The sequence below is a fragment of the Asparagus officinalis genome, chromosome 1 (assembly GCF_001876935.1).
Source record: "Asparagus officinalis chromosome 1, Aspof.V1, whole genome shotgun sequence".
NCBI lineage: Eukaryota > Viridiplantae > Streptophyta > Magnoliopsida > Asparagales > Asparagaceae > Asparagus > Asparagus officinalis.
The window spans coordinates 63,630,880-63,641,973 of NC_033794.1; the positions used below are offsets into that span (position 1 = coordinate 63,630,880).

The 11,094-nt window shown below is 35.1% G+C and overlaps 1 protein-coding gene across 1 annotated transcript in view; it reads left to right on the top strand.

Moving 5' to 3' along the window:
- The window catches only part of LOC109825148 (mitogen-activated protein kinase 1-like), a 9,447-nt gene extending 234 nt beyond the window's left edge, over nucleotides 1–9,213 (top strand). Inside the window, 6 exon segments of the mRNA XM_020391893.1 lie at nucleotides 1–116; nucleotides 215–344; nucleotides 3,187–3,324; nucleotides 4,933–5,265; nucleotides 7,382–7,562; nucleotides 8,784–9,213. The exon segment at nucleotides 1–116 is cut by the window's left edge and continues 10 nt beyond it. Of these exon segments, the coding sequence (XP_020247482.1) occupies nucleotides 1–116; nucleotides 215–344; nucleotides 3,187–3,324; nucleotides 4,933–5,265; nucleotides 7,382–7,562; nucleotides 8,784–8,956 (1,071 nt within the window). The 3' untranslated portion in view covers nucleotides 8,957–9,213.

Sequence of the window (11,094 nt, forward strand, 5' to 3'; positions counted from 1 at the left end):
CTCAGCCACGGCGGCCGATTCATCCAGTACAACATGTTCGGCAACATTTTCGAGGTCACGGCCAAATACAAGCCCCCTATCATGCCTATTGGGAAAGGAGCTTATGGAATCGTGTGGTGAGCTCACTCTCTCTCTCTCTCTCTCTCTCTCTGATTCTTAAGAGGCTCTCTTTTTTTTAACTTAATTTGGTTTTTTATTTTTGGAACGGGATCAGTTCGGCGTTGAATTCGGAGACTGGGGAGCAAGTGGCCATCAAGAAGATAGGGAATGCTTTCGATAATAAGATCGACGCGAAGAGGACGTTGAGGGAGATCAAGTTGCTGAGGCACATGGATCATGAAAATGTATGTCAATTGCTACTATCATAGTCTTTTGTTAATTTTCTTTTCTTTTCTTTTCTTTTTTCCTTAATCAGTTTAGCTTTGCGTATAAAATAAGCAACAAAAAAAAAAAGAAAGGAAAAAAAGAAAAGTGGTTTGAAGTATTGGGATGAAATAAGTAGAAAGATGAAAGTTTGAAGTTTTTTGGATGATGGGATTATCATGTTCTCCTTTTTGGGGTTTCCAGTAGGTGCCTTCTCTAAAAAACTGAATTTTCATTGATTTTTTTTGGAAACTATTAGTAGGGAATGCCGGTTATGATGAGTGGTATTCACTTTTATGTCTTTGTTAAGTCATCGTTTTGGTTTTCGAAGATGGTTTTTTCTAATGGGTACCCATGGGCACTCCCCAGGACATGAGAGAGATTGAGCAAGGAGAGAAAATTTAGTGCAAATCAGGAGGGCCCACTTGCTATTCATTTCTCTCTCTCTCTCATCCCCTAACAAGCCCCCGTGAGCACCCATTAGAAAAACCGTTCCGAGATTGATCTCCAAATTTACTCTACTATACAAAGAACATTGGAGGTAGTCAAAAAATAAATGAAAGGGGGTAGTCAAAAAATAAATGAAAGGCCATATTCTCATTTCTACTATAATTAACAGGGCAAGAGGGTAATTTAACAAGAGACAATTTTCTCTTGCTTTTCCTTTCTCTTTCATTTTTGTTTTCTAGAATATTCCATATCATACAAACAAGTTTCTCTTTTTTTTTTACTTTCTCTATCCTTTTTGCTTTTCTAAAGTGTTCTATACCATACAATGACATGAATATAGGATTTGGGCCCATGAATTACATATCCATTATATTTTATGTCCTGAAAGGTATACAAATGAAAATTATGAGTTTCTTTCAAGAAAAATAATGTGTAGCAAAAAAAGTCAAGTGTAAATATGTGTTTTATTATTTGGAAATTATAAGTTTTGTGCATTCGGCATGTCCATTTTATTCTCCTGTAAAACAAGTATATATATATATATGAATATTAACAGGTGATAGAAGCACTATATTTCCCAATAGGATAAAAGGATACTTTCTTCAGGTTTTAAGATCTCACATTATAATCGGATATACTATGTATTGTCGACGTAGAAATTTACTAAAAAATAATTTCGCCTCTCTTGCACATGCATATGCATGTGCGACAATGCTAGTCTGAAGTATGTCCAAATATCATAAGTTGTACGAAATAGATACCTCAGCGTAGAAGCCATTAACTTTAATCCCTAATAAACCTAACACAATTTCCCATTATACTCTCAATCTTGTTTTTGTCATTAAACTATGAGAGAAGAGTGGTTTGCAGTTGCCATTTTTATGGAAAAAAGAAGTAGAAAGATGAAAATTTGGAGGCTTTTTAGATAATGAAAGTATACTTTCCTTTTTCGGGGTTAGAAGTTGGTGCCTTGTCTAAAAAGCTGAAGTCTTGCTGAAAGTTTCGAGTTACTTTGGAAACTATAAGGAGGGAATGTTGGATCTGAATCGTCTGATTGAGTGGTATTCACTTAGATGTTGTTTCTTTTTTGTCACGACTAGTGAATGATGGATGGCTTATGTTAGGACAAAATCCTTTGTGGTAAAAGGGTTTGAAGCATAAAGGAAGATGAAATTAATGAGGAGTGTTATCTTATCATCATGTAGGATTGTTTATGAAACATTATTACCATTAGGAAAGCTCTAAAACACCAAGCTTACGGCTATCATTTACCAGTAACCCTATGCAAACAGATGTCAAATTTATAGCTAGTGTACACTGCAAAATCATTTAGAGAGGCTTACTTACAAAACCATGAGAAGTGCATGTAAATAGACACAATAACAAGAGAGGGTTTACTTAGAAAACCTTGAAAGTTGCAGGTAATAAACACGCCTTTTCTAGTCATACACGTTTGTTGATAAGACCAGGAACCACTCATAATTGCTTTACACCGAGGAAGAGTTCATCAACAAAAAGGTGATCCAAGACCGAGCATTTTTTCTTGAGAATGATGGGGGTGAGAGATGAACAATCAAAAAGTTGGGAGGAAATTTCAAATCCAATAAGAACCATTTCTCTAGAAAATAAATAAATAAGTTAAGGAATTGGAAAGTTGTATGAAGGATGAGTACTTTCTAAGGCATTTTTACATTAGCCTCATGGGTTGGGTTTCTGTACAGTAGCATCCATAAAAAATAGTTGGAACTTTAATAATAATAAAAAGGAGGCTTTGCAGGCTTGCCAACTACGCACATCTGTGGATTATGGATGGCGCTGATCTCTGAAACTATTGTCGTCTCATATATGTGAAAAAACTTGATATTATCAATGTCTCTCATATACATATAATCTCTTAGATATGCCTTGTACCCTAGTGGATGGAATATGGCAAACAAAAGTAAGTCTCCTTCCAAAATTAGTAAATTACTGCTAGTTTTTCCCAGCAAGACTTGATTCTTTATTTTGATATATCCTAGAACAATCATGAGACATGTCACATACATATGAGAGTACATATCTGACACCTGTTAGCATGTTACTAACACAAAATCACGAATTAGACAACGTAATTTGCTGTTTGCTATTTATAGCATTTTTTTTGTTCATGAGAGAAAAACTTGGTGGCCATAGTACACTATTGGTCCAATAGTTGTGCCAAGAAAGAAACATTTTATTGGTTAAACTGGCTAGACAGCCATTTTTCTTGAAAAAGAATTTAATAACTATTATTTCTGAGTGCTATGTAGGAGTTTCATCATGTATCGTATATGCTTGAATGTTACATGCAGCATGGGTTATGTGTTTCACTTTACCTTTCTCTATGAAATGTAGGTTGTTGCAGTCAGAGACATAATTCCACCCCCTGTCAGGGAAACATTCAATGATGTGTACATAGCATACGAGCTTATGGACACCGATCTCCATCAGATTATTCGCTCCAACCAGGCTTTATCTGAGGAACATTGTCAGGTAACCCTCTTTGCACAGTAATAGGCTTATGATTACTTGCTCATGCAAGAAATTTGTAAACCTGCAGCAATCTCCTTTAGGTTCCAAATTTCCTGCCTTTACCCTGAATTGCATTGTAACTTGACATGAAAAGGCTTAAACTTCTTTTCCTGTGGTCCTGTCATCACATATAACTAAGTAATCTTCTCTTAAGTGTTAACCCGTGATGTACTGATTGTTGATTTTCATGTCTCTATATTATTGTTTACAAGACAAGTGTGAAGATGTTAGAGATACTGTATTATAAATGCAGCTGACCATATGAGCAATGTTATACTCTTGTAGTATTAAAGTCTAAGTTTAGCTTTTTAAAAATCCATAGGCAATAACTCCAGTAGTATGTTAATACATTCATCTCTTACATTCTTTCTCCTGAAACCACTAAAGATCGCAGTCAGACTATGGGATTCTCATATTGGAAACCGGGAATTTACAGTTTTCACCATATAATTTACACTGAGAAGGTGATGAAAGGCCATCTCAGCAAACCCACACTGTTGAAGTGATTTCAAGCAGGATATCGATGTATTATGTAATTGAAGGAAGTGGCTACTTGACAGCTGATTATGCGATTTGTTTCCTGTTTCTAATGTAAAACACTTAATTTGAACCTTTTGTTTTATGTGCTCTCCTATATCTTGTTCCAATTCACTTTTGTTAGTTTATCCTAGTCTGCGCTACAACCACCACAAAAGCATTTATTTCAAATCTCAGAGGAATGGTTGAATTTGACATTTGTCCAAGCATTTACAAATTTTCACTGATGAAACATCTGTGTTTGCTGCAAAATGCTAATCTTTGTAGATGTCTACAGGTAAGTGTATAATATGACACCAAAGGCTCCTAAGTTCTGTGTGCTGTCTGGTCTTGGTTTTTTTGGCGTCGAGAAGTCGTCACTTTTTCATAGGAACACATTGCTTTCTCTGGTCTGTAATGGGTTGTTAGCAATCTCTTAACGGAAAGACTGATAACATAGCACAACGTATACTGAGAGAAGTTCCACTTCCTATTAGTTAATAAGTTAATTTGGTCGTTCTTTTATGGTGCTTCCTAAAACATGAGTAATGCTCCACCACTAACCTCATCTGGACAGGAATGTCAGATGAATCAATTAGTAATGGGTAGCCTAATGAGTATTTTTATCATCTTAGGATTCCAAAGCAGATTTCTTTCATTTTTTGGCAGGATTAAAACCAAGATAGATAGATAGGTAGATTGATAGATAGAAATTGTAGTCCTGTGATAAATTAAGCATTAATTGTACAATGACCTGATTTTTATATATATGCTGCTTGTCCCAACATTTACACTGCTGAAACATTTGGCTTGTGCAATAACTTTATGATGTTTATGGTGCCATGACACGTGAGCATCTTTGGTTTTTCCTTTGCATTCTTTATTTTGTATGGACCACATATTCATTACAGACACCAAAATCAAAATCATGATTGGCTGCTGGGATGTTTCAAGTGCCATACTTTTATTAGTTATATTATATCTTATGTCTATTATTGTATTTTAAACAAAGTGAGTAACTCGTTATAATCATTTCTTATTTTTCTTGTGCAGTATTTCCTATATCAGATCCTCCGTGGATTAAAGTACATACATTCTGCAAATGTTCTTCACAGAGACCTGAAGCCAAGCAATCTCCTTTTAAATGCCAATTGTGATTTAAAGATATGTGATTTTGGTCTTGCTCGTACTACAACAGAAACTGATTTTATGACGGAATATGTTGTTACAAGATGGTATCGAGCTCCTGAATTACTGTTAAATTCTTCTGAGTATACTGCAGCAATTGATGTATGGTCAGTAGGTTGTATATTCATGGAGTTGATGGACCGCAAGCCTCTATTTCCCGGAAGAGATCATGTGCACCAGCTAAGATTACTAATGGAGGTTAGTCATCTTTCTTTTATCATGCTCACATATAATTAATTATCCTTCTTCATTTTAAATAATTCGTAATTTGATTATTTTTTCTATTAAAAGTTAATGCATTTGATTTCTCAAGCTTATTCATTTCTATGATTCTATCTGATTCGCACATGAAGATGTAGGAAACCCATAAACTCTTTGGCTTCATGGGCATAGATGATGATACACTGAACATATTCCTATTTCCTCTTCTTGCGTGGTTCAGTCACGCCCCCAAAACGTGCAGCATATTTTGAGATGCATGACAACGACAATACGTACGAAGGCATATGCTTAGCCTGCTGTGTACGTCCATATTGCAAATAAAATTGAACATCTAACAAATTTTATTGATATGGAAGTCTCAGAGCGAAAAAAACCCATATTATAACAAGTTCACTGTAATGAGTCGAAATGCTCTTATTACATAAGCATAACAATATGTCTAAGAAAACTATAAACTCAACATCGAAGCATTCTCTAGCAAATCCTTTTCATGTCCCAAACTCCAAGCTATAGATAAAACTATCTAATTCTCATCTAAAAAAATTGAAAACAATGGGGTGAGTTTACACTCAGTGAGTAGATAACTTATCATTAGTCGATCAGACATGTTTATAATATTATCATTACTAAATTTAAATAAGCTACCGTCAAAAGTATAATTTGAGAAATATATTAGATTTCAAACAAGAGACTTTTACGAATAGCATGTGACAGAGTCATAAAAGAATCTTCACAAAATTTAAGAAATAATACAAATGAAACTATAAAGTCACATTTGATAAAACTTCCTCAATTGTCACACTAAGGATATGAAAATTATAACCTAGTAGCATGAGAATGTGTATCGATTACTATTAGTTAACCCGGGGACAGATTGTACCTACCAGTACCATAGGATGCCTGAAGGCCACTTCGCTTTTTGCCATGAAGGTCACTTTAACACTGGTCGGTACCAGTGTTATCAAGGTGCAAGGCGCAATGCAGGGCGCAAAAGCCTCTTACGCGCACCATGCGCAAGGTGCACAACGATGCGCGTGCCTCATTGAATTGAGGCGCACAACCCAAACTAATATTTTTCAACATAAGACAAAGAAGCATATAAGTAACATGTTTATAAATTGTCACATAAAAAGACTAAGAAATATAATTTCACCTACTAAATCACGAAAGAGTCTTAATTAGCATGCATAACATAGAGAAGTTCATAAGTTTCCACAAATCGCAATGCAAGATAATCTCCAACATAAGCAAAAGTCTATGAAACAAAACAAGCAAGTAACAAATAAGAAATATATATTTTTATTTAAAATATGATATATGTATTTTTAAGTAACAATTAAGTGATTAACGAACATGACTATTCATAATTTTCTAGTTAGCATTCTTAATTACTATTTGCTAGTTAGCTTGAAAAGATGGAGAATAGAGGTAACAATTACATATTCCTCTTTCGATGCCTGTAGCACTGCCTTATCTATTTGAGGGGCTTCCTGCTTGCGTTACTGCTGAAATTTTGTTGATGTTAAGGGCAGACCAGAAATGAGTTATTACTTATTACAAAACTTTGTCTATCAATTAATTGCAGGTCAGATAACAGTCAAAATTGATGGATGGCCTGCACCAGCTGGCTGGTGAAATAGGGGTCTCTTTTTTTAGTACAATACTATGTATAATGTGCAGTTTATAACTCACAAGTTATTGATCAAATTTAAGTTGACTATCTTCAAAAAGGACCGATACATCCACTATGGAGTAATACTTCAACCGTGATATGCTTACCTGACAAATATGATTTTACATTATGTGTTTCCAGGGTTAAATAGATCATGCATATATAAATAACATGTGTGCTTCAACCGTGATATACGTACCTGACAAATACAATTTTACATTTTTCGTGTAATATATAAATAACATGTTGTAAATAAACTTCGCAAACACGATATTCATATATTCATATATTCATATGCAGTTGTTATGTAGAAATTGAGATAAAGGTTTTGTTGCTGTTATTGTAATTGCTGCCACTTGTTACATAGATATTTTTGTAGTTTAATGCTAAAGTTGTTATATTTTTAAATGCATCATGCAGCTTATTGGCACTCCGGATGAGGCTGACCTGGACTTTGTTAATGAAAATGCAAGAAGATACATTGGCCAACTTCCTCGCCATCCACGGCAGTCATTTCCTCAAAAGTTTCCTCGTGTTCATCCAGCAGCTATTGACCTTGTTGAAAAGATGTTGACATTCGATCCTCGGCAGAGAATTACTGGTATGATACTATCCAAATTCGAGTTATATGCTAGGTACATTGTGAATATTTCAAAATGAGTGGTAGAAACAACACTAGTTTGCTAGCCAAAAAATATTTTTACCGGGGTCAAATATTTATCCCAAATATCAAAATAAACCATAGCTTAATACTAAAATAAAAGCAATATGTTTTACCTTTGTTTTTTTTCAGCAATATAACAAACAGATCTATAAAAACGTTCTAACTCAAATCGTTAATCTGCAAAATGAGGTGCATTGTATATGCTTTCACTGGATAATTATCGTCTCACATGTGAAAGGTGAATGGCCATTGTGCAAATGAAAATATAAGAGAGACGGCATGATAGTTCTCTCATGAAATATTTAGTTATATGCATTTAAATAAAAGTTAATTGGTTCCTCATGAAAAAGTATTGACCAATCCTTGACCAAAAAACTCCTCTACAACATATGAGGTAATAAAATACAACATAAATGGGCCTACAATCCAGTTACTCGTTGTCTGGTGTGACCAGTTTAAGAGCAAGTTATGATCGCAGAAATTCGAATATATCCCAAGGCAATGGAAATTGTAAGAATGTCCAGAGGCATATATGTTAGTGTTGAAAATTTTGGGCGATTACTTTCTAGTTTCTACCAGTATAGGACATCAAATGACTGCTCAACTTCACTTATCAAATGGAATGTAAGGACTCATCTAAATCCTGATCTGATTTCAACTTGTATCCACCCTCAATCTGTCAGAGCTTTGCCGAATAAGTCCTGAAATCTTGAATATAAAAGGAGACGGTGTCTGATTTTTTGCATTAAGTCTGGAAAAGGAATTTCCAGAACTGCCAAACTATAAAATGTTATTCGGGGGCCATAAACGAGTGTTACATGATGTCATACAGCTGCATCTAAGATGGCGGCATATGAAAATCAAGGTACGTAGTTCTGGATGGATATGTGTGTAGCTGTTGATACAAGACAAGCCTAAATATTGATAACATCTTCATAAGAATCAACTGTGCTCATAGTTAATTAAACTGGGAAAAATAGTTCTTCACACTATTACTAAACTAGATCAAATTATCCAATTTCCAAAATCCAAAGTCTAGTTTTGTCGTGAAGGAATGGATCTTATTAATTATTATGCTTTATCTATAACCATCATTCATGTACTTGCTGTATTCATTCATCTCCAATGGTTTTTTTTCCTAATTTTTATTTTTTTCAGTGGAAGATGCCCTTGCACATCCCTATCTCGCGTCCTTGCATGACATTAGCGATGAGCCAGTCTGCTCGATGCCTTTCAGCTTCGACTTTGAGCAGAACGCTCTATCAGAGGAGCAAATGAAGGATCTCATATACCAAGAGGCTCTTGCGTTCAACCCTGACTATCAGTTCTAGAGAATTGTCAGGTTCTCTTTGGTTAACTCTGTTACTTTTCACTAGTCAGCATCTATGTTGATTTGTGTGCTTCGCAAAATGCTGCTAATTTCACTGATTTTGTATATACATCCATTATTTATGCTGTTTGTTGTATTTTCTTTACTGCCAGATTTCAACAGCAGGGGGCGCTGATTGCTTCTGCTTTTTTTTGTTATTAACTCTATTTAATTAACTAGTCTCTCGATTTAAGAATATTTGATGCTGTTTTTATTTTCTGATTATTGTCTGATTTGAATATCTGTTTAAATGTCTCATAATATAATTTACGTAATGACTTTCCTCTAGTGCTTTTCTCCAAATCATTGATAACCAAGTCCTGTGTTTAGTTAAAAAAAAAGTTAGTTTCAATGCTTGAGTATCTTGATTCCAGAATCGGTCTGTTTGCATTTGTTATTAAGTCTTTCAATTCATCATCGTTGGTATGCTCGGTATAAACTTTTTGTGCCCATAATTGATTTTTGGGCATTTCTTATTTCAACATCAGGTTCTGTACGTATGCATACATCTCAAATATTTCCTATATAAAGAAATACTCTCTAAATCATATGACGATTTATGAGTTACCTTTTATGACACTGTTTAAGAATCAAAGTGTAATATTTTTCTTTTCTACAAGACTAATTTGATGGATATCCCTTTGATGCACCGTTAACGCCTTAAATCAAGATCATTGGATATTTTCTAAGCATCGCTGATAGGAACTTTCTTAGTACCAGACGATAGGAACTGGATTTGTAGACTGCAGATTGAATTAGACTTAAGAGGGTAAAAGGGAAGATAGGGAAAAAAAGGGGAAAAAAGAAAACGAAAAGGTTTTAGGCAAAGCTGAAACAAAGAGGCTTATTGCTTCTATTATAGAGATGCCAATGCCAACCTTTAGATGAACAACTTGGGCTGTATGGTACATAAAACCCTATACAACTAGTAGCTCTAGCTCTAGCTCTAGCTGCTGACCATTGAGATGCTCTCTTTCAGAGAATAATTTCTTTGCCGACTTCTTTACAATTTGAGGAAGAAGAGGAGAGAACAAAGTTGTAGATTTGAGGTAAGAATAGAGAGGAAAAAGTCACATGGGATGGGATAAGAGGCCACCAAATATACGTACGAAGAGTCAAAGACTGCAGTCGATATTGGCCAATTTTAGAACAAAGAGGGACCAGTGTTTATGTACTTTTGCTAAGGTAGAAAATATAATTAAAAACTGGTCCTATAAGGTGTAAACTATGTTATGCAAACATGATTGAGTGCTTTATAAATTTCGTTGGGAATAATGTGTCCCTTCTTTTGCTGGCAATGCCACTATTAAAATAGTCTCTTCTTTGTTATTGACGAAGCCCATGGTTAAACAAACTTTTAGTATTCCCATCATAAATTATAAGGCTCGGATGACCTTGACCTGCTTTACTTCCCTTTATTATTGTGTAGTAATTTACTTTCTTATTTTCTTTGGATTCTTCCTACCTTTGTCGCTGCTATCCTAGAGAAGATAAGCGCGTTGTCAATTAATAACTGTTGTTGTATTTTAATCACATGTGCTGGGTTAAGAATATTCTACTGGCGGTGATCATGTGCTACGATTTCTACCATGGCGTGGCTTATAGGCATACACTAAACCAAAGAACTGAAGTAGTATTATAATCTCAGGTTCATGCCTCTCAAGTCTTGAAGGTATCTTCAACTTAGTACTTCATAGCGGTTCGTGCCTACCAATTTTCTCAAATAAAATGCAGCCTGCGGTACGGAGAAGTAGCATCCATGCCAACTAGCATGTTCCCTCGATATCTAATTCTTACCACAAAAAACAACGTTAAACGAGGGGGGAGAGGACTCTGTTATCAGGAGTCTGAAAATCCTGATTAAGGGATCATGAGGATTAATAGGAGATTACCTGTTGTACAGAGCGTCTCAACAGTCAACCTTGCGTAGTTATATTTACTCTTTCATATGACATGTGCAGATATTGGACTTGATCAACTTAACATCATCCTGTGCATCTCGGATGACGAGAATTACAGGTGTTTGTTCCCTCAAAATACAAAAAAAGGACGTTGTTGATCGTTTGCTTTCTGCGTGCTAGTAGCCAAATTGAACACCAA